General features: G+C 46.7%; 1 protein-coding gene across 1 annotated transcript in view; it reads left to right on the top strand.

Moving 5' to 3' along the window:
- Positions 1-21,991, top strand: part of POLR1A (RNA polymerase I subunit A) — a 565,818-nt gene that overhangs the window by 49,218 nt on the left and 494,609 nt on the right. The window contains exons 4-6 of the mRNA XM_086964251.1: positions 17,535-17,642; positions 18,539-18,624; positions 19,164-19,276. Of these exons, the coding sequence (XP_086820377.1) occupies positions 17,535-17,642; positions 18,539-18,624; positions 19,164-19,276 (307 nt within the window). The remainder of the gene's footprint in view (positions 1-17,534; positions 17,643-18,538; positions 18,625-19,163; positions 19,277-21,991) is intronic.

The raw sequence follows: 21,991 nt of genomic DNA, 5'->3' as shown, positions 1-21,991 counted from the left end.
TCACCCACTGAACCTTATGCGGGGTATGCCTTTCCTGCTTTCAGTTTCGCCGCATGTTATAACAACAGATGCGTCCCTGGAAGGTTGGGGTGCGTTCCTCCAGGAACTCGGAATCAACGGACAGTGGTCCCCTGCCGAACGACAACTGCACATAAACCTTCTCGAGTTAAGAGCAGTTTACCTAGCGCTTCGAGCGTTCCTGCCTCGGATCAAAAATTCCCCAGTGCTTGTGAGAACAGACAACACCACCACAATGGAATATATAAACAAACCAGGGGGGACTTGTTCTCTTACGTTGTCTCACGAATCCCTGAAAATCTGGAACTGGCTACTTCTACACAACATTTCCCTTCGGGCAGAATACGTCCCTGGAACGGTCAATGTCCTTGCAGACTCACTGAGCAAGCAGCGCTCTGTGTGCCACGAGTGGGAGCTGGACCACCAACTTCTCAGTCACATCTTCTCCCGATGGGGCAGGCCTCACCTGGTACTGTTTGCAACCAAACACAACGCCAAATGCCAATATTACGCAAGCTGGCATCCCCAGAAGGGGTCTCTAGGGAATGCATTTTCGATCGCATGGTTCAACGTCTTTGCGTACGCATTTCCTCCATTTCCCCTGATTCCCAGGGTCCTCTGGAAGCTGAAGGCAGAACATTGTACCCTGATCTTCATAGCTCCAGCTTGGCCGCGCCAGCACTGGTTTACGGAGCTTCATCTCCTATCGTTGGAACCGCCGATCCCATTGAAACCGTGCCCCAATCTCCTCACAATGAACCACAGACAAGTCCAACATCCGGATCCAGCATTATCGGCTTGGCTTCTGAGTTCAGAGAATTCCAGAACTTAGACATCCCGCAAGATTGCAGAGCTGTTCTAGCCCGGGCTCGGGCTGACAGTACCAACAAAACGTATTCCCTGAAATGGAAAAGGTTTTGCATGTGGTGCAAATCTAAGAAAATACATCCTTTTTCTTCGTCACCTGCACAGATTTTGCCTTACCTTCTTCATTTGGCAAACTCAGGTCTTGCTCATGCTTCAATAAAAGTTCACCTGGCTGCCATATCTTGTTTCAGACGTTCCTCAACTGGTGCTTCCCTCTGGTCCAGTAGACTCATAAAACAATTCCTTAAAGGTTTGTTCAGGACTTTCCCTCCGGTGAGATCTTTACCGCCTACCTGGCAGCTAAACATTGTGCTTGCTCAATTAATGAAACATCCCTTTGAGCCAATACACAAAGCTGATATCAAATATCTTTCCTGGAAAACGGCTCTTCTACTGGCGCTTACCTCAGCGACACGAGTAAGCGAACTCCAAGCCTTCTCAGTTGAAGACCCTTTCCTCCAATTCAGGCAGGACAGAGTGATTCTAAGGACTAATCCTGATTTCATTCCAAAAGTCCCATCTGCCTTTCACCTTAATGAGCCTATAGTCCTGCGGTTTTTCTTCCCCGAATCCACTTTCCGCAGCAGAGAGGTCTCTCCACTCTCTTGATCTCAAACGCTGCCTTAAGTTCTACATCCACAGAACAGACACATTTCGGAAGTCTAAACAACTCTTCGTTGCCTTTAGCAGACCTAGGAAAGGTCTTCCATTGACTAAGCAGAGCATTTCACGTTGGATCTCTGCAGCTATTACTTTCTGTCATCAGCAAGCAGGACATCCTCTGCATTCCAAGGTTCGTACTCATTCCACTAGAGCAGTCTCAACCTCCTCTTTGCGGGAGTGCCCATCATTGCCATCTGCAGAGCGGCGACATGGAAGACGCTGCATACGTTCACCAGGCACTACTGCTTGGATACTGAACTTATGAAAGATGCAGCAGTGGGACAAGCTGTGCTCTGTCATCTATTTCACTAGAGGTGAGCCTTCTCTTTCATCCAACCTTCCTACTGTCTACTTGCACATTTCTCTTTTATATTGCATTTTGGTACCTTTTTGCATTTCACAATTGATATGTTATTATCTAGTGAGATTTCATGTTGTACCATTCGAAATGTGCTTGTTATTGCTTGCTACTCTGATTCAGGCATGTGAATCTATGAAAGATACCCATAATACTGGATAAGAAATGTGTTACTTACCTGTAACTGCAGTTATCCAGTATTGGTATCTTTCATAGATTCACATGCAACCCACCCACCTTCCCTGGAAGGGCTCACCTTAGTTTCTCTCAGTAGTATACTACTTTGCACTGTGCTTACGAAAATCTGAGGGACTAGGGCTCCTTCCAGGAAGGTTCTAGAGTGTGGTGATAGCTGATTGGCTCTTGGCTAAAGTTTGGTCCTTTTCACAAAAGGACATCGATATGTTACTAATGAGAGGCCTCTGGCCCATTACTATATATATGTCTATGTGACATTATGTTATTTATGTACCGGGGACTCCCACCCCGACGACTGGGAATGATTCAGGCATGTGAATCTATGAAAGATACCAATACTGGATAACTGCAGTTACAGGTAAGTAACGCATTTCTTCACCAGGCAAGCAGGAACAATGTCGAGTCACAGCGGATGGAACAGCATTCTTTTATTTAAAGATGAAAGGAAACAAGAGTACCCCAGCCACAGCTGTTGCCCTGAACCACACTCTCGTCAGACTACTCGCAGGGAGTTCAGCATAGAACGTTCATCACTGTGACATTTGATTCTCGCTCGTGTCACAGTGGAGAGAACCAATATGCCAGCTTAGGAGAGGGGTGAGTGGTAGGAAAAGCCTCCCCCCGAAAGGAGGATACTACACATCCCCCTCTTTTACCCATCACAAAATTGAACAAAGTTAGGTGCAGTAATACAATTGTAACAGACTATTTGTTGACATAGTGTTTCAAGTACCGAGGGCAGCAGACCTTCCTGCCACTTGTCCTGGGCAAGGATCTGCCCCAATTTGAGCACCCCGGCTCTGGCTCTTCATCTCTGCTCATGCTATTCTTTACCTTGTTGGTGTCATCAGTGGGAGCAGTATATTTCACAACCCTCGCCATGTTACAAATGTTCCCTTCTTGGGTCTTAACCGCATTCTTGAACACCTTTACCACCTTGGTTGGTTCAGTAAACTTGGACCAGTCTGCCCTGCCTCTGGGAGCTTTAATCTTGACCAGTTCCCCCACCCTGATCTCCATGTCTTTGACAGCGTGACGTCTATTAAAACTAGCTTTTCTCATCAACATGGCTCTGCGTTCCGTGTCCTGCCACTGCGACTCTTTAGCAGGACTCGTACACCCTTTGTACCATTTCATCCACCCGGGCACCAACCTTGAGTTGGGTTTCCTGGCTTTAAGTAACTCAAATGATGTCTCACCCGTGGTTTGGTGGGGGGTTAGATGGTATGCTTAAAGTCTTTTCCAAACCTCTTCCTTCCAGCACAAACCACTGACCCTCGCTAGGTGGATACTCTCCTTGATGGTCTTATTGAAACGCTCAACCATCCCATTCATCTCTGGGTGGTTCAGTGCGCACCGCTTGTGCCCAATCCCATTGCACTTTAGGAATTGTCTTATTTCCTTCAAGCACAGCTGCACCCGATTGTCAACAAACTGCTGGGCAAGCATTACCTGACAAACACTTCTACCAGGAAGTCGATAACCACCTTGGAGATGATATCAGACACAAAATTCACCTCTGGCCATCTAGAGTAGAGGTCTATCAGTACCAAGATGTAAGGTGTCCGATGTTCCCCTGTCAGTGGGCCTACAATGTCTAATGCCACCTCCACCCACGGACCTATAGGGGGTGGCCTACAGAGCATGGGAGGAGTGTGTTGTTTCAAAATCTTGTCACTAGTGGACCATGGCCCACAGTCCCTGATCTTCCTCTCGATCTGCAAGTCCATGCCTGGCCACCCAGTAGTCCAAGCGCAGCCTTTGTTTGGTTTTAGTAACTCCTATATGCCCCTCATGGGCTAAGTTGACCAAACTCTCCCTCAATACTTCGGGCGGAACTAGTCTTGTGCCCCTGAACAGACAACAGTCATCTATGGGTAGTTCATCCTTGACCATCCAGAATGGTCTTAAGATCTCTTCCCTTTTGTCTTGGTCTTTCCAGGCACTTTTAGTCTTCTTGTATACTCTCTGTAAGAGCACATCAGCATTCAAAGCTTCTTTCCAACGTCTTTCATCGATCGCGCCCTGGGTGATCACACATACCTTCTCAGCCTGCAATTCTTGTCGAACTCCTTGTCACTCTCTTCATCGTGGTCTTCATCTACCAGGCGAGAGAGACAGTCTGCCGCAACATTCCTCACTCCAGGAACATATTCCATCACAAACGTGCATTCTTTTTTTTTTTGGGGAATCTTTATTATTACTTCAAGCAAATACAAGCATGGGCCTACAACCACCCCGGCCGGCTGCTAGTCAAGTCGTAAGTACAGCAAATCAATGTGAGAAAATATAGCAGCCCGAAAACCAGGGTCTAACAAGTGTCCAGGATATGACTTGTATTCAAGCGTACTGGCCGAAATTCAGGATTCATGAAGGTTCATTTTACAATAATGAAAAAACTTAAGTCAATGCCATACGGTTGTACATGGTCCTACAATAACAAGCATGAATCAGGAAATCCGCAAGTAGTGCAAATACAATTGAAGTATTGGGGGTAAGGTATACGAGTCAGGATAAATGTGAACACAAACCCGTTCCATAGCAAAGCTGCACCCCACCCCTCAAAACGAAACATACTGTAGGAATCATGATAAGACGACAACACCAAAAAGGAAGAAAGACAAAAGGGCCCTAGAAACAAATAACGGACAAATTAGCAAACCCCATCCCCCTACCCCCCACCCTGCACCCCTGCAGAAGGCCACGGCCTACCCCCCCCCCCCCCCCCCCAAGCGGCGTGCCTGTCGCCCTAAATAAGAGACCCGAAATATAGAAGAGAGGAGAAAGAAGAAAAGAAGAAAAAAGTGGAGAAGGGCCCTCGATATTGCCACCCGCCCCCCCCCCCACCCCCGCGCACAGTAAACATCCTAAAAACAAGATCAGAATAGCCATGGAAAACATTAATCACCGATAGCACCGTCAATAAAACCCCCGTCGAGTGTCCCCCAAATCACCGTCCGCCATCAATAAGTCCACTAGATCCTAGACGGTATCACCCCTGGCCTTTTCTATCAGTAGTACCAACATACGTCCACTTATCAATCGGCATACAGAGCGGCGTGGAGGGTCCAAGTGATCCGGGCGGACCGGGTCGTGTTAGTACTCCATGGGACTTCAGCAACCAAAACCCAGCCGAATATGTATTGCGGAAATCTGTCTGTGTCGGCATTGACCCCGAAAACATCCTCAAGTCCGAACACAGTCGCACCATCCAAGGAGAGAGAGTCACACCATCCGGCAAGGGATGAGACGTCGCCGGGGCAGCCCAAGACGTAGATCGGCATTGTTTCCCCAGCCGCTGATTAGATATGTGCCCCGACGAGTCACTCACATGTACTACAGATCTGTCCAAGGCGATCTCATGAGCCGGGTCTTCCAGCGTCTCCACGAACCTAGGCATAGCCAGAGCACTATTCACCGACATAGAAGCGGGCACGTCGGCACTTCCTTGAGATCGAACTGTACCCGTGTGGAATGGCGGGACAAGAATGGCGGCCATACTTCTTCCCAGGTCCCGGGCGTTACGGATCAGGGTCGCATGCAGGGTCGTTAGAGCAGCCAATATATCTTTGGACGTGGGCTCTTTTTCGTGCCGCCAGACCCCTGAACTCTCCCGCACGGCAGCTTTTCTATCCGGATGTGGTCTGCGTAAGAGGGTGCCAGCCGCCATCTTAGCTGATCCGGCCTCGTCCTTCTTCACCTCACCTCGGGACTGGGTCCCATACCAGGGCGCAACAGGATTCACAGCGAGGACCCAGAAAGTCAAGGCAGGCTTCCTGGAGAAGAGTCACCAAAGGGCTAAACAAAATCTCTGCCGCTCTCCGGGAGCCGCCCGCCAATTCCGGGGGAAGTCCTTAGTTATGCCCGGACACAACACTGGAATGGGGCCCAAATATCATGCACTTCCCTCGATCCTGCTTTGCCACTCAAACCCACGAGGCACTCCGCTAGATGGACTGGGTCGTCACCGTCGCCATCGGCCCATCAAACCTCCGGCGCCCTCCGGCCGACTCTCCACCTCCACCAGTGGCCGCTGTTGTCGCCGTCGCGGCCGGCTGTTCTTCTCACTCGACACCCAGGTCCCAGCTCCATGAGGGCCGCAAAACAGTTGGGGACATTTCTTCGGGTCTGCCGCACGCGGAAGCCTCCGGAGCAAACGGTCAGTGAAAGTTTCCCTTCGCCTACTTAAATATGCCGTTACGGCTCAGGATAGTTGCCGGGATGTATGCGCGGGGTGAGAGGGCTCATGGAGCCGAGCGTCTATGCGGCCATCTACAAACGTGTATTCTTGAAGTCTCACAACCCATCGTCTGATCCTGCTTGATATGGCGTCTAAACCCTTTTTGCTGAAAACTTCGACTAGGGGTTTGTGGTCAGTCCTCAGGTCAAACTTCACTCCCCATAAGAAATCTTTGAATTTGTTTATGGCCCAATGTACAGCTGGGGCTTATTTCTCGATCACGGAGTAACTAGCTTCAGCGTTGCGTAGTGAGCGTGATGTGAACGTTATCGTCTCTTCCCTGCCTTCTCCTCTGTGTGACGGGACTGCTCCAAGCCCTTTGGAGCTGGCATCTGTGGTCAACACCATCTTCCTGCCTGGAACGAAAGATCTTAGGTTAGGGGCTACCGCCAAAGCCTTCTTGAGGCCTTCAAATTCCTTCTGACACTCAGCACTTCATTCACATATCATGCCTTTCTTGAGCAGGTTACGGATGGCATAGGTGCACTCCGCAAAATTCTGTACAAACTTACTGTAGAACTCCACCATCCCCCATAAAGGATTTGATTTCATCCTTGTTTTTTGGTGGTGTAAGTTTGGTGACAGTATTCAGTAGGTCCGCCTTAGGGCGGATGCCCTCCGTCCTTACCTTGTGTCCTAAGAATTCCAACTCCGCTCACCCAATCCTACACTTTTCTCTCTTCACAGTGAGTCCTTGTTCTTGGAATCACCCTAAGACCTGTCTGAGTCTGATATCATGTTGTGTAGCATCTTCTCCAAAGATCAACACATCATCCTGGTAACACACAACCCCCAAGATGCCATTCAGGAGGTTACACATGATCCTTTGGAAGACTGTGGCAGCAGACACTAGTCTGAATGGCATTCGCTTGAACTTGTAGGCTCCCATGGGCGTAATGAATGCCGTGAGATCATGTGATTCGGGGTGGGGTCTGACTTGGTAGTATGCATTTGTGAGGTAGAGTGTGGTGAACACCTTTGCTCCCCCCCTCCTGCTCATCATCTGCGCCATGTTGGGTAGGGGGTACTTGTCAACTATGACCTCCTTGTTTAATGCTCTTAGGTCTTTGCATAGGCGTACCGCACCATCTCCCTTTCTGGCTACAACAATCGATGCCAACCACTCAGTGGCCTCTACCAGTTCAACCACTCCCAACTTACACAACCTTTCTAATTCCTCCCTGACCGCTTCCTGTATGGCAATAGGACGACTCCTGACTTTATCTGTGACTGGTTTATAGTTCTCTTTTAGTTTTATCTTGTTGGCATAGTTTCTGAGGCAACCTAACATGTCTGTGAATACATCCTTGAACTCCTCTTCTAATCCTTCCAATGTCTTCCCCACTTCTTGTACCAATATTTGAGGATTCCTGTTAGGATCAAGATAGACACCCAACTCTTTTTGGGCTTGCCACACTAGAACGTTGTCCCCTTTCTATGGATACATAGATCTCTATTACCGCTAGCCTGTCTTTATAGCCTAACTTGCCCCAGAAGTAACCCCTCATCTGTATGGGCTGCCCCCCGTATCCTCCTGGCCTTACGTCCATTCTCTGTAGGATCAATTTACCTTTGGAATTTTTTTCAAAATCTTCTGTGCAAATAATTGTTATCTTTGAACATTAATCAAACATTGCTTCAACCTTAGTCTCCTCTACATCAATGTAGTCCTTGGGATTACTAATTGACTCACTTTCACCTGTAGTACAATTTCATCACAAACATGGGAGGTATCACCTTTGTTATGTTTCTTATAATTTACATTACTTCGGCAACATTGTCTCAAGTGTCCCTTCCTCCCATACCTGTTGCACATTGCTTTTATGGCTGGACACTCCCTTTTGTTTGCTAAGTGTCCCTGTTTTCCACACCTATAACAACTCCCTCTAAAACTCCATCCACCTTTATTCTCCTTTTGTTCTTTCTTTTGTGCCTTGACTGCCAACACGTTCTCGCCCTCAATCGAGACTTCACTCACTTTGGTTTTTGCTCCACAAGCTTGTTTTATCCCACTCACGCCCTCCATCATGTGTTCTACTTGCTTCGCCACTATAAGCACCCCCGCTAGGGGCAGGTCATTTTTCAGACATAGCTCTTCTCTTATACGTTCAAATTTGCATTTTAACAGAAATTGATCCCGTATGCGCTCCTTGCATGCAGCACCAAACTTACACGTAGCAGCTAACTTCCTTAGTTCTGAGACGAATTCCTCCACCGTTTCCCCCTCTTTCTGTTCTCTTTTACCGAAATGGTATCGTTCCATTATCGTGCTGATTTTTGGCAAGAAATAAATATCTAATTTTTTCAAATTCATTTTATATTCATTCAAACCTCTCGCCTCATTGACATTCAGCTCAGGGAGATGTTCCAGTATCTCTTGCCCTTCAGCCCCTAGGGTAATGTAGCAGCAGGGCCGGCGCTAGGCATGGGCAGTGTGGGCAGCTGCCCAGGGCCTCGCGCTCAGGGGGCCCCCTGCTTCACTGTGAAAGGGCACGCTTTCACAGTTAACCTCCAGGGCTCCCTGCCCCACGCAATCAAATTACAAATGCGAGGTGTCTTGACCTTGCTGTCAGGGTGTGATGGCATTCCTGGGTGCACAGGGTTGGGGGGGAAGGAACAAAGTAGGGACTGCACCGCAACTGGGCCAGCAATTATGTGTTCTCACAGTGTCAGCGGGGAGGCAACACCTCTGCTAAGTACCGGCCATTGCCTTTCTACATTTTGTTGCTAGGTGACAGAAGGCCCCCTTTGTTAGCAGAACCAGCCAGGTAAGGAGAGGAGGGAGCAGCCAGATCAACTGGCTCGTGTTTACTTTTGTATCCCCTATTTTTTTTATGGGAATGTGCATTTAAAATGTATGTAGAACTGTCACGTAGTGTTTTACGAAATGCTTCTTTACTGCTTGGAGGCCCAGGTGAGGGGGCCCCCTTTCCCTGGGCCTCTAGGTACTAGAGCAAGATCCAGGTGTGGGGCCCCCTCCTTGTGCCCTGTAGCCATTACTCCCTCTTTCCTTTCTTTGTCCCCCCACCAAAAAAAAACATGCTTGCTGGAAAGGTTGTCTTTTTCTGACATTTTTCACTTTAAATGTGCTCCCTCGGGACGGACAGAAATAAAAGGTTAAAATTGAAAAATAACTAAAGCAAGACAGTGTGGATCGAAAAAAGTGGCAACATTGATTTTATTCAAACCCAAAGCACATTAACGCCACTTTAAAGAGCTTGCCAGTGAAGCGCTACTTTTGTTTTTATGAGATGGGGCAGAGGCAGGGTGACAAAGGCAGGGTGACAAAGGCAGGGTGACAGAGGCAGGGTGACAGAGGCAGGGTGACAGAGGCAGGGTGACAGAGGCAGGGTGACAGAGGCAGGGTGACAGACGGAGGGAGACAGAGGGAGAGAGACAGAGGGAGAGAGACAGAGGGAAGGAGAGAGATAAGCGCCAAGATGCTCCCTCCGGAGCGAACGTTGCGCTCTAGAAATACCCTCACAAATATCACAAATATCACAAATAAGGAGGGAGAAAGACAGAGGTAGAAAGACAGAGGGAGAGAGACAAGGAGGGAGAGAGACAGGGAGGGAGGGAGATAGAGGGAGGGAGACAGAGGAAGGGAGACAGAGGGAGAGAGAGAAAGAGATGTGGGTATGCTGGTCTGGTGGCTCAGTGGACAAAGGCATCTGCTGCAGGGACCTGTGTGAAACCTCATGGTCACAATTTTTGTTTGCTTTCCCCCTCTGACCCCGCCCCCACCGGTGCTGCCCTCAGCCAAAAACCACACTGTATATTTGCCCCCCCCCCCCCTGAGAAAGTTTGTGAGTTCCCATGCCCTAGATGGTTAGTGACCCGGTCATTGAGGTCACAGGACCCTTGAGCAGGGCGGCTCTAGGGCGGTGGGACCGGTGACATCGCACTGAGCGCTCACTTCGGGTGGGGGCGTCATCTTTGCAAGTATATTATGTTTTTAAAAGCACTTGCTGCCTCCTTCCTGGCCTCCAGCAATTTTCGGCAACAATAAAAATGTCATGATAACTCCAGTGATTAATGTTCCTCCTTGAGAGAGATCGAAGTTTAGTCTAGTGGAAGTTTTGACTCGTGGAAAGGTAGAGCAGAGGATTAATGTGCCTGCTGCAAAGAACATGTACCATGCAGATCACAAAGTGCACATATTGTAAATAAGTCAGTTAATAAGTCAAAATCCTAACATTGAACAGTGAGCTATTAACTGTCATCTAAAAGCTGCATGCAAACTTCAAGGTATAAATTGGAGGATTATGTTTTTTCCCCAGTCTTTGGTTATCTTAATGTTGCAAAAAGGGTTCATTTGGATAGAATTCAATTCTGGCTATTAAAGAGAACCTCCAACCATGGTATTACGTTCTAAATTCAGAGTTTGTGTTTATCCAGACCAATCACTAATAAACTATAATGCCTAGTAACATGATTGTCTGATGACTCCTACACCTTGTAGTCCTTTGTCTTATGTAACATTTCCTATACAGTGATTTAGACATTTATGATAGATTGTCTCTGTATAATGTGTGTGATATACATTTCTCTGACACCCTACACTGGTATCAGTAGCGCTGTAAATCAAATTAAATGCATCTCAGTGAGAATGTGGTTATGGAGACTCGAGGGGCACTGTTAAAGGGTGGTAGTGAGGGAATCCGTGGCAGAGGAAGTAATTAGGGACACGCACAAACATTGTTGCATAGGGCTCCACCAGCGCTAAAGCCGGTCACTTGCATTTCTAACACCAAATCAAAAACAATGATTTAAAAAAAAATCTTAAATCTGCAGCATACCTTCAAGTCAATGTATGATTTAGTAGTGGTCTTGGTTGTTCTAGGTATTTTTTTATTTATGTACAATCTTAATTTGTTCACAATGGTGTCTTGTAATTTTGTATTATATGTGTTGTGTTTTTTCACTCAACATAATTCTGGCAAGTAAAGAGCCCACACACAAAAAAGATTGTCCTATGACTCTTAGCATGTGCGTGTGGTATACTGGTGAGAAGATTTACGTTAATAGAAATTACTTAGTATTAATGTCATCCTAAGGTGGCAGCATAATGACACAAAATGGTAAGGGAGACTTTTGAAATGTGCGAGGTTTGCTTTTGTGTAATTTTATATTTTGAATGATCCCGCCCCTCATTACCTCAGCAGGATCTCCCCCCTTTATGAGACAGAACTGGAATTTCTATCAAGCACTCATCTGGAAACGATCAGTTAACATTGAGTGAAAAAACATCCACCTTTCTAAGACCTGGAACTAGCTTTTCCATCCAATGTGACAAATGTAATCCATTTAATACAGTTTGAAAATATATGGACTTATTTCATTTGTATATTTATATTTTTGTCATTGTTACTGATATACACGTTAGGTCTCTTCAGTGATGCCAAATAAGATCAATAGTCCTGCAATGTCACTTTCTGTAGTCACTTCTTGTGATGTTACATGCAAATTAGAGGGGCCTCACATCTTCCCTTTCGCCCGGGGCCCCAAAAGTTCTAGGACCGACCCTGTGTAGCAGTAACGCCACTTTCATTTCTAACCCCAAATTCGGACCACAAACTATGGTATAGTTCTGAAACTCTTTCTTCCATTTGTTCCATTTTAGAACTGGCTCCCCTGGAGTTCACAAACAAAATTGAGGTGGTGTAACATTCTGCATGCTGGTTACAAGTAATCCTCTCTGCTTCTGAGGATCACAGTATCTAATATATATAAGCTCTAATAGGTCAGAATATTTCAATGCTAAGTTCTAGCACTACAGACATTTTTACGCACTCACTGTATTTATTAGTCAACACTAACAACCAAATAATGGTAAAAAATGAGTACGTATAGTTTTCCACCACTAGATGGCAGTGAAAGCTCACAGGGAAAGGGGAAAGGTGAAGAAAGAGACAAAAAAAACTTTTCCCTGAGTGACAGTTCCTTTCACATCCTCCACACCAGGCGTGCAAATGTGACGTGCAGTTGTATGTTATTTTCTGGCGGACTGGCACACACGTAGTTTCCAAAACCTTTCCTCACAGATGGAGCTGTGCCAGTCAGCGCAACTGGCGAAAGTTCTATACTGAATACTTTCTTCAGACGGAATTGCTCTGCAGTCACCGGGTCTTGTTGCGCCCCTTGACTGAAAGAATGAACATTCGACGGCCCTTCACTCTCTGTCTCTCTGCAGATTCAGACCATCTGTCTGCTCCAGGTTTACTTGAGGCAAGCTGTGCCAGGCCGCGTGACTGGCGTGGGGAGAACTTAACAGTCGCCTGCGCATGGAGTAGAGTGAAGTAAGTATTCTCCACAAAGTACAATATTATTACAGCCCTCCACGCATGCAGTTGCCAGGGCGAGGCAAGAGACTCGTACTCCCACTATGCGTGTGACTAAGCCAGGTCCCGCTTCACACTCAGTGGTTCAGAGAACACAACAGAGCCCCGAATGCCGCAAACCAGGTGCTGGTAGCCGAAAGTCACTGAAAGCTTGTGAGACTGTGGCATCCGACATAACCTCGATGGGCTTCCTTGGGATCTCACTTCCCTCCCACAGGGAGAGTGGTTAACGTCGGGTGGGTGAGCCTTCCCGTAGTACTCACTGTACTCTTCCCGAACGTCCAGCTTTCATCGTCAGCGTGTTGGGATCCCTTCCATCTGCCTGCACGGACTCAGAAATCCCGTAGATCGTCGCCAGTGTAGAAACGTGGGCACCTTCAGTTACAGCAGGCAAGCAGGAACAACTTTGAATCACAGCGGATGGAACAGAATTCTTTTATTGAAAGATGAAAGTAAACAAGAGGACCCCAGCCACAGCTGTTGCCCCATACCACACTCTACTCTGACTCCTCGCAAGGAGTTCAGCATAGAATGTTCATCACTGTGACATTCGATTCTCGCTCGTGTCACAGTGGAGAGATCCAATATGCCAGCTGGGGAGAGGGGTGAGTGGTTGGAAAAGCTTCCCCCCGAACGGAGGATACCACAGTTAGGATTCTGAATCAAACTCGTCAAACCACTGAAAGTTATGGATAAGAATGCACACAACCTGTGCCACCCTCCATGTTAAATACACCAATTTGACAAAATTACAGGAACAAATAAAGGAACGATTAATATAACAACATGGCATCATGGTGGGTGATACGAGTTATTCGGGTGTTGTGCCTGTTGCTAACCATAACTGGGGAATTTCAGGGACAAAGCTTGTAAGAGAGCAGCGCTGCTCCTTTTTAATAACTTTGTTCCTCCGTGTGGGTCCCCAGTGCAGCATGCGCCCACAGGAGCAAGTTCAAACTTTGAAAGTAGGGGGGGTGGGGGGGGGGGGGGGGGAGGGTGTGATTTTTTTCTTTGTCACAAGTTTTGCGGTGACCAACAAAATAATTTTTTAGCCCCGATACAGCCAATAAGATTGTTTTAAACTTTGAAAATTTGTTTGACGCAATGTTCACGAATACACCAGGGTTTCGCCATTGGCCAGCCACCACTGTGTAATATAGGCTAAATAAAGATTTGAGCATTGCTTACAGTGCAGCAGTCTCTTCTCAAAGATGGATCCACTTAATGATTGTGTATTAGGCTTGGAGTCAAGCAAGGCTGGGTCGCAACAAAATGTGTGTAACAGGTCCCCTGTTGTATCCCTGCAGTGATTTTCAGCATCCTGAGCTAACCAGCCCCATTCTGAACAGCCGTGTTCTCGTGAGGTATGTGTGATGCAGCAATTTGAGCTATATCAAACAGAACTGCGAGGCTATCACAGCCTCCCTGGGGGCGGCCACCACCTCATTCCAGTCCTCGTCCTCCACCAACCTCAAATCCTGTGCCCACACCTCCCTCCTTTGACCATGGGATCCGGTTGGTTGCATAGCAAAATCTGATTGAATACCGACACAGTGTGTTCCTTAATGTAAGCATGCAGGATTTTCACCTCTAGGGGAGGGTATTTGGGGATGACAGCGTTGGTCAGTAAATATGGTGTGAGTATCTGTTGGAGCTGCTGTGCCTGTGATACTCCACCTGCAGCTCCTGTAAGGACTTAAGAGACCCGTTGTGGAACACGTCTCCCAAGGCCGTTCTACTGATGGTGTCCCACCTAGCGAAGTCGTGAAGTGCTGAAACCTGGGTGAGACTGGTCTCCCTCCATAGCAGAGTCTCCAACATGAATCTGCCTGCCCAACTCGTGGCCTTCGCAGCCACCGCCCAAATAGACAGCACTTATCCAGGTGGAAGTAGGCCGGGAGCACCAGAATTCTCCACATACAATGAATGCGGGAGGTTATCTTGGCACATAACCCCTCCCTCCACTGCATATACCGGGTCCAGAAATGCCTCGAACCACCAGTCATTAAGAACCAAAAGGTGAGCCTCCTTGTAGTATAACTGCAGATCTGGGAAGGGTTTGCCGCCCACAAAGGCAGGTCTACAGCACTTCTCAAGAGCAATCCAGGGAACCCCCGCCCACCCCACAAAAAATCCCTTATCAGAACATTGGCCCTAGTAAAGAAACCTCACCCCATCAGGAAGGGGTAATTCTGGAGCTGGTACGAAAGTCGAGGGAGGCAAACCATTTTGAATACAGCCAAACACACAAGCCGGGTCAGCGAAAGGGATTACCAAAATGTTGCTTCATTTGAAAGGCCCACCAGTTGAGACTAGAGGTCTCATAGGCCAGGGGCCTGTCTTCAATGACAAATACCCCCAGGCAATTAAAGCCCAGAGGAAAGCACCCGTAACTCTGGTGCCCATGGCAAGGCCATCGGGTAATGGGCAATAGGGTAAATGGGCGACTTAGTCCTGTTCATGGGAAACCGGAGTAGATCCCCAAAAATGTGGAGGATTTATAGGACACCTGGGCTATTTTTTGTAGGGATTGTCTAGAAATAGCAAGACACCGTCTACGTACAGGGATATTTAGTCACTGACCACAGGGGACTACTGAAAGTCATGAAGCAAGGCATCCACCCTCACCCAAGCCACCAGGGGCACAATTGCCTTGGCGAACAGCAAAGCAAGCATCTCTGGTGGGCACCCCTCTCTATATTGAACAAATTGGACCAGCCCCACTGATGCGTACCCTCTTCTGGAGGGCTGTGTACAGTAGTTGCACATAGCTGATGATTTTGGGCCCAAAGTGAAGACTGGTCAATAAGGCAAACTGGTAGTCCTAGGTAGCCGAATCGAACACCTTTTGAAAGTCTACCAATACCAAAGGTTGATGACCCGGTAGGTTGGCGCTCCACTCAATGGCATTATTAACCTTTTGTATATTGTACCCGGTGACCTGATGGGACATGTAGCTAGTTTGATCGGGATGAACTAGAGGTCTTATCACACCTGACAGTCTATTAGCTAACACCTTGGCCCACACCTTGACCTCTGTGTTCATCAGAGATATTGGTCTGTATGTCGCACAGTGAGTTTTGCGCAATCCTGACTCCGGGATCACCACTATGTCCGCTGCTCTAAGGTCCCTATGCAGCTCACCCTTCTTCAGGGCTTCACTAAAGGTCTGCAACAAAAGCGTGCCTGCCTGAGGCCATATAAGCCTCCAGAACTCTGCCGAGAAGCTGTTAGCCCCTGGCACCTTACCTGCCTAAAGCTGCACAAGGGCCCCCCTTAATTCCTCGTGGTTGACATCTGCCTCCAAGAGATCTCGGTCCGCCGGGGGTATGATGGGTCACCGGCAGGTCCACCACGAACTATTGCAGGCCGGTATGTGGACCCACATGGTCAGGGCCGTAGAGATGCTGGTAATACACAGCAAATGCTTCCGCTAAGGCCTCGCTGGCAGTTATGAGTGAACCCTCATCTACATTGATGAAAGATCACCGGAGGCATGAGGGGTGCACTGCTAGTGCACCATTTTCCTCGCTTTGTCCACCATTAATAAATTCGGCTAGGCGTAGCCATCCATCCCTCTTGGGCCTCCTTCATGTGGTCTTGCCTTAACATTGTTAGAGTGTGTAGGGACTCACACAGGATTGAGTCCTCTCCTATATTAATTGTGCTGCTAAAGCTCAAGGAATGGGGACTCCAAGTCCGCCACCGTTTGTTGAGCTCGGCCCTGTGCCCCTTGTTGTAGCTGATCATCTCGCCATGAAGGGTGATCTTGAGGGCCTCCCAGAGAACAACGGGGAGTCCACCGACCTGCAGTTTTCCCTCAAGAACTGCTGACTGATATGTCAACAGGCTTCACAGTACTCCGCTCACTGGAGGCTACATCGATTCAAGCACCACTCCCCTGCAGATCGACCAGGTCCCCAGGCGAGGTCAAGCAGTATTGGTGAGTGATCGGACAGTCCTCTCGCTAATGATCGGACAGTAAGCCCACAGTGAACTTCCTATTCAGGGAGGAGGAAATAATCAAGGTGGAAATATGACCTATGGGCACTCGAATAAAAGGTGTAACAGCACTCCACGGGGTGGTGGGTGAAAGATCTGTATTTTCCTCTTCTAAAACCAAAAAAAATGGTACAATCCTAAAGATATGTTACTTTTTTATATTGGTGCGGATATCTTTTTTAGTGTGTGTATCATTGATTGACTGTATGCAACAAATGTCTAACACTCCTTCTTGATAGGCCTAAGGCTGTAAGACCACACTCCCAGAAAAAGAGCACTTTGGGATTGTTAAAGCAAACCCCTGTCCACTCATCAGGGAAACTTGGACCCTTAACACAAATACCTCTTTTTGGAATATTTTATAAAGAGCCAGCTTCCTACATATATCACAAACTTCCTGTGAGCTTAGAGCCTGTTTATTATTGGTTGGCTTGCCTGTCACTCTTATTTTCTTTGCTTATGTCTTTCTTTCCTCTTCTTGTGTTTGTCCCTCCCTTGTAGCATAGCCTGTTTAGCATCATTTTGTTTGGCTGGCTTGCATCCTTCCATCACTCATATGGTAGGAACTGCTTTTCTTTTTCATTAAGTATTACATGAGAGTGCAGGTTTTCTTGCTCTCTTGTTTTCCGCTTCCCCCTTCTTAAATATGCACCCATCTTCTAAGCACTCCTCTGTTGTGTCCATACCCTATGTCAATGCATGTTAAACTAGTGCACCCTGATCTGTACAGAGATATAATTTCAAATGATCTTTGTTCCATTCTTAAGAGGAGTAACAATCACATTCAAATGTTCCCTTCATGGAGAGGTTAATTACTCATTTTGTAACTCTTTTTTTCTTTTCTTAGTTCCTAGAAGGAAATCCAAATGCCTCTGGCAATGACATTCAGGAAGAACTAGATATGTTTACATCGGAAATACTACAGAATTATGACTCTGGTCTCCAGAGTTCACAAGTAAGGGAATTATTTTCTGAAATTATCTTGCAAATGCAATTCAGACACTATAAAGCATGAATGTTGTGCCTTGTATGTAATTTTTCAGCTATATAATCCTAAATGAAAAGTATTTTTTATTGAAGTATTGAAGGTTCAGTCGATAAAAAGAGAAACATGTTTTAAAGCACAAAAAAGACATGTTAGATCAATATTAAAATACATTTTCCAAATTCAATAGTACTAATTTTATCGTCCAGGGAGGATGACACGAGTCTATGAAAGACATTGGCATACCTTGAGAGATTTGAACCTGTGAACTTAAGCTAATAAATAGGTCTTTGCTGCAGGAGTTTTAAACCACCTTTACTACTTTTGCATAAATTGCATGTTATCTAGTATGAGGCAGCCACAGGCCTGGTGGAGGTGGAAGAGAGAGAAGTGGATTAATGCACAGTACTCAAGCAGGCACTGAACCAAGTGTCAGAAAAGAACCATAGTCTATCCAATGTCTTCTTGCCTTACAGTTTGGTCGAAATGCATTCTTAGATTGCTGTAGTCTGTCCTACCCCATACCGCCTGTCTTGGTGATAAATATGTATTCTCAAGCACCCCATTATGTGTTTGTGTATGCAGGCATCTTCTTCATGCATGTATTTTATTCAGTCTGTCATATTACTTGTTCACCTAACAGGAAAACTATCCAACTACCTCAGAGATAAGGTTGGAATTGTAGTGGCCAGCACTCCTTTCAATGCCAGTTTGCCTTTTCATCTAACTTGCAATTGGACATTGTAAGCATTCATTGAAAGGCTCTGGAAAGGGCAGCCCAAATAATCCGCTTTTCTCCACTTAATGTCTTAATCACTATTTTAATAACTTCAAGATAAATCAAGTTTAAAAAAATGTTTTAACAGGTGAAAAATGTCTGTGAGTGCAAAAGCAATCTGGTTGGACAATTTTGGAAGGCACATATGAACGCCAAGAGGTGTCCTCACTGCAAGTAAGTATTGCAAAGATTTGTTTTTGCTGGTTTGACATAGAGGAACCTGTGTTCTCTTGAATTAGATATATTTAGTACTGATGTATTTAGGCTCTGCTGCTTAGTGGTACAGCAGTAAGTTGCCGCACAGCTCTGGTCAAGATGTCTTCTGCACTTGCTTTGCCCCAGCAGGCCAAGTAAATGACGACAACCACTTGATTATAGTGCACGTATGGACCAAAAAATCAATTGTACTAGGAATCCTAGATGTACCCGAAAATAGGGTGAGGAAAATGAGATCACTGTAGCCTTAAGTCAATTCTGTTGATATTGGCCCATCTCCTTTCTTCTCTGAGTCTCTTGATTATTTGCTAAAAGCTAAGCAGTTGGTGACCTCAACTCAGAAAATTAGCAACCAGCTCCAGAAAGCATATTGGAAAAGGTGGTTATGTGGTTCAATGTGCCAGTTAGCGAGCTCAAAGAAGTGATGCTAATTAGAGGTGGAACTGCTGTATCAATGTTGTAAAATACTCTTAACTCTTTCTTTTTTTATTTGTCAGAACTGGAAGATCTGTAGTAAGAAAAGAACACAACAGCAAATTAACCATCACATACCCAGCTACTGTCCACAAAACACAGAAGAATCCGAAAGGAGGGCTTCCGCAGATGGACAGTAAGGGTCCTTGATTTTGAACATGTCCCTCCATGTGATTATCATATTTAAGCATTTGCTGTATTCAGAAAGACTTACAAGTATTTTGATCCTCCATATTTGTGAGGGGTGCACCATTTTTTCCAGATTTGTTTTAACCACGACATAAACGTACACATTTGGCACTGATATATAGATCTATATAGTTTCCTGCTGTTGTAATTGAAAAATGTTATAGCAAGTGTGTTTCATCAGGTACTTTATTTTTAGTATAACATTAAAAGACAACAGCTGGTTACTATCCCTCCATGCAGTTGCTTATTCGTGATTCTACACACCGTACATGTCCCTCTCGCTCTTCTTTTGCTGTCTCTATACTATTGCTCCTCCAGTCAATTTGAACAGCACAAATGAAAAACCAAAGATGCTAACCAAGAAGCAGAGAAGTAAAAGAGGATTACCGAAGAGTACCTCAAGGCCAACCCACCCTCTTTAAATGGTATGAATTACAACTTGTCCCAGAGAGATGTGTGAGGATTCAAAGGGTGCCAAATGCTGAGACTGGGATTAAAGAGGCAGAGAGCCCGGACGGTGAGTTTCTACAAGAAGAAAAACAGGACAGCAGCACCGCTGTCTGTGAAGCAATTCCATGTTGAGCCCTGCAAAGAACTCCAAAAGGACATGTATTTACTTTTATCTAGGGGCTTATTGCCGAAGGGTGTTAATGGCAATTCAGACCGCCTCCTATGCTGTGAGTATTAGCAGCAGAAATGGTTTGGCTCCAGGTGGTACTGGATAACAAAGCCAAGTCCTTTGCAGGTCATAGAGAGCATAAAGAGATGAAATCAGACCCAAGTCAGCCTTGCTGCCCACAAATAACAGGTCCTAGGTTTGCAAGGCATGCTACTTGTAGGAAAGTACTCCTGTTTGACATGGTCACCCCCCACGTTTTGCCTGGTAAATTATGTGGTTTTGACTGGAAGTGCACTGGGTTCCTGCTAACCAGGTCCCAGTGCCTGAGCTCTTTCCCAAAACTGTACAATTGTTTCCTCCAATTGTCAAAACCTTTAGCACCCTCTGTAAGTCCCTAGCAAGTGATACCTCTGGTTCCTAGGGCCTGAGGTACTAAAAAGCATCCCTAAGGGCAGCAGCACGAATTGTGCCACCCTAAGGTACCTCTCACCAAGCACATGCAAGGCTCCCATTGCAGGCTGCTTATCTTGGTGCAGACAAAAGTGAAAATACGTCATGCCACACATTCCTGAGTGCCATGTCCCCTAACACTACGTGTAATATTTGTAAGTCACCCCTACAGCAGGCCTATCAGCCCTAAGGCAGGATGCTGAATATTACACGTGAGGGCATACCTGCATGTGCGGATATGCCCCTGTGCTATTACTGCCAGTACAAGTGACCAGGGAAGCCATTTTAAAACATGTGCTGGACACTGGTGAAAACAAGTTCCCCAGCTACATGATGGCTTTACTGACGATTGGGGTGTTTGGTATCAAACATCTCCCTTTGATAAACCCCCACTGATTCTAGTGTTGGATTTACCAGTACATGCACACGTAGGGCACCTTGGCGGTACCCCCTAAAAACCTACCAGCCTCTGGTGTGCTCACTGGCTGGTTTGTGCCAGCCTGCCACCCTAGACACTGTTTTGACCTCCTAGGATGAAAGCCTTCTGCTTTCAGGAGACCAAGAAGAAAAGCCTGTACGGAAAGAGGGTGCCACACCCCCTCCCACAGGATAACCTACTGATTAGGCTTCCCAGGTTGGCAAGCTTTAAAGAGCTGCCACCTTTGAAATGCGAATCGGGCTCCCCTCCCAGCAGAGGAAACCACCCCCCTTTGTCCAGAGCCCCTTTGGTACCTGCACAGTTGGCAAATTAGCTAGTCAGGTAGGCTTACACACCACCAGGCTAGTACCACTCCTAAAGTGGCCTAAACCAATGTGGGTACAACTTTTTATAAGTGGCCATCTTTGTGTTGGCACACTTAGAAACTCTGGGACAGGGTTATGCCCACTTCTCACAGGAAATGGTCATATTGGGGGCGTAGTGACCCCAAGGGTCAGCAGCCCATTGGTCACCATCCTACACTTCTCTAATGCCCCTAAATTCAGTATTTAGGAAATACCCTGGCACCAGGAAATCAGATCCTACCAAACTGAAAGGTGAATAAGGGCGAGAAAAGTCGCATTCTGCAAGAACTAAAGACCCAGCAACTGACCTGACCCCAACCCTGCTGGCCTGACTTCTGACTTCGACAATTGCACCAAAAGCAGACTTGTTCTGCAGCTATTGCGTCCCTAAAGCCTGGCGGGCCAGCCAGCACTTCACCCAGGAACCAAGACCTCCAGAGAAGTTGCAGACCTGCTTCCCTGCATCCTACAAGCATCCAAAGACTCTTGTGAGGACTTCGCGAAAGCAGAAACTCGATGCTTGAAGACACAACTATAGCAGTCGCTCCAGACCCGAGTTAAAGTGGGCCAACGGTGTCATCGTGGTCCCGCAACCCTCCAGAGACTGAGTCCGCCGTGGTGTCACCCCCATTTAACCCTCTGAGTTGCCTGCAGCCTCTGCACGCAGGCCCCCTCTACATAACAAAACGTGTATTTGTAAAACGCACGTTCACCCCAAAGGGTCATCTTGGTGCGAATAACAGACGTTATTGTTACCCAAATCAATGGTATGCATTTTATTGACCTGCGAAAGGATGAAGGGCTACCAGG

The sequence above is a fragment of the Lissotriton vulgaris genome, chromosome 3_2 (assembly GCF_964263255.1).
Source record: "Lissotriton vulgaris chromosome 3_2, aLisVul1.2, whole genome shotgun sequence".
In the NCBI taxonomy this organism is placed as follows: domain Eukaryota; kingdom Metazoa; phylum Chordata; class Amphibia; order Caudata; family Salamandridae; genus Lissotriton; species Lissotriton vulgaris.
Note: the sequence above shows the minus strand (reverse complement) of the source record. Positions and strands in the feature narration are given on the sequence as shown.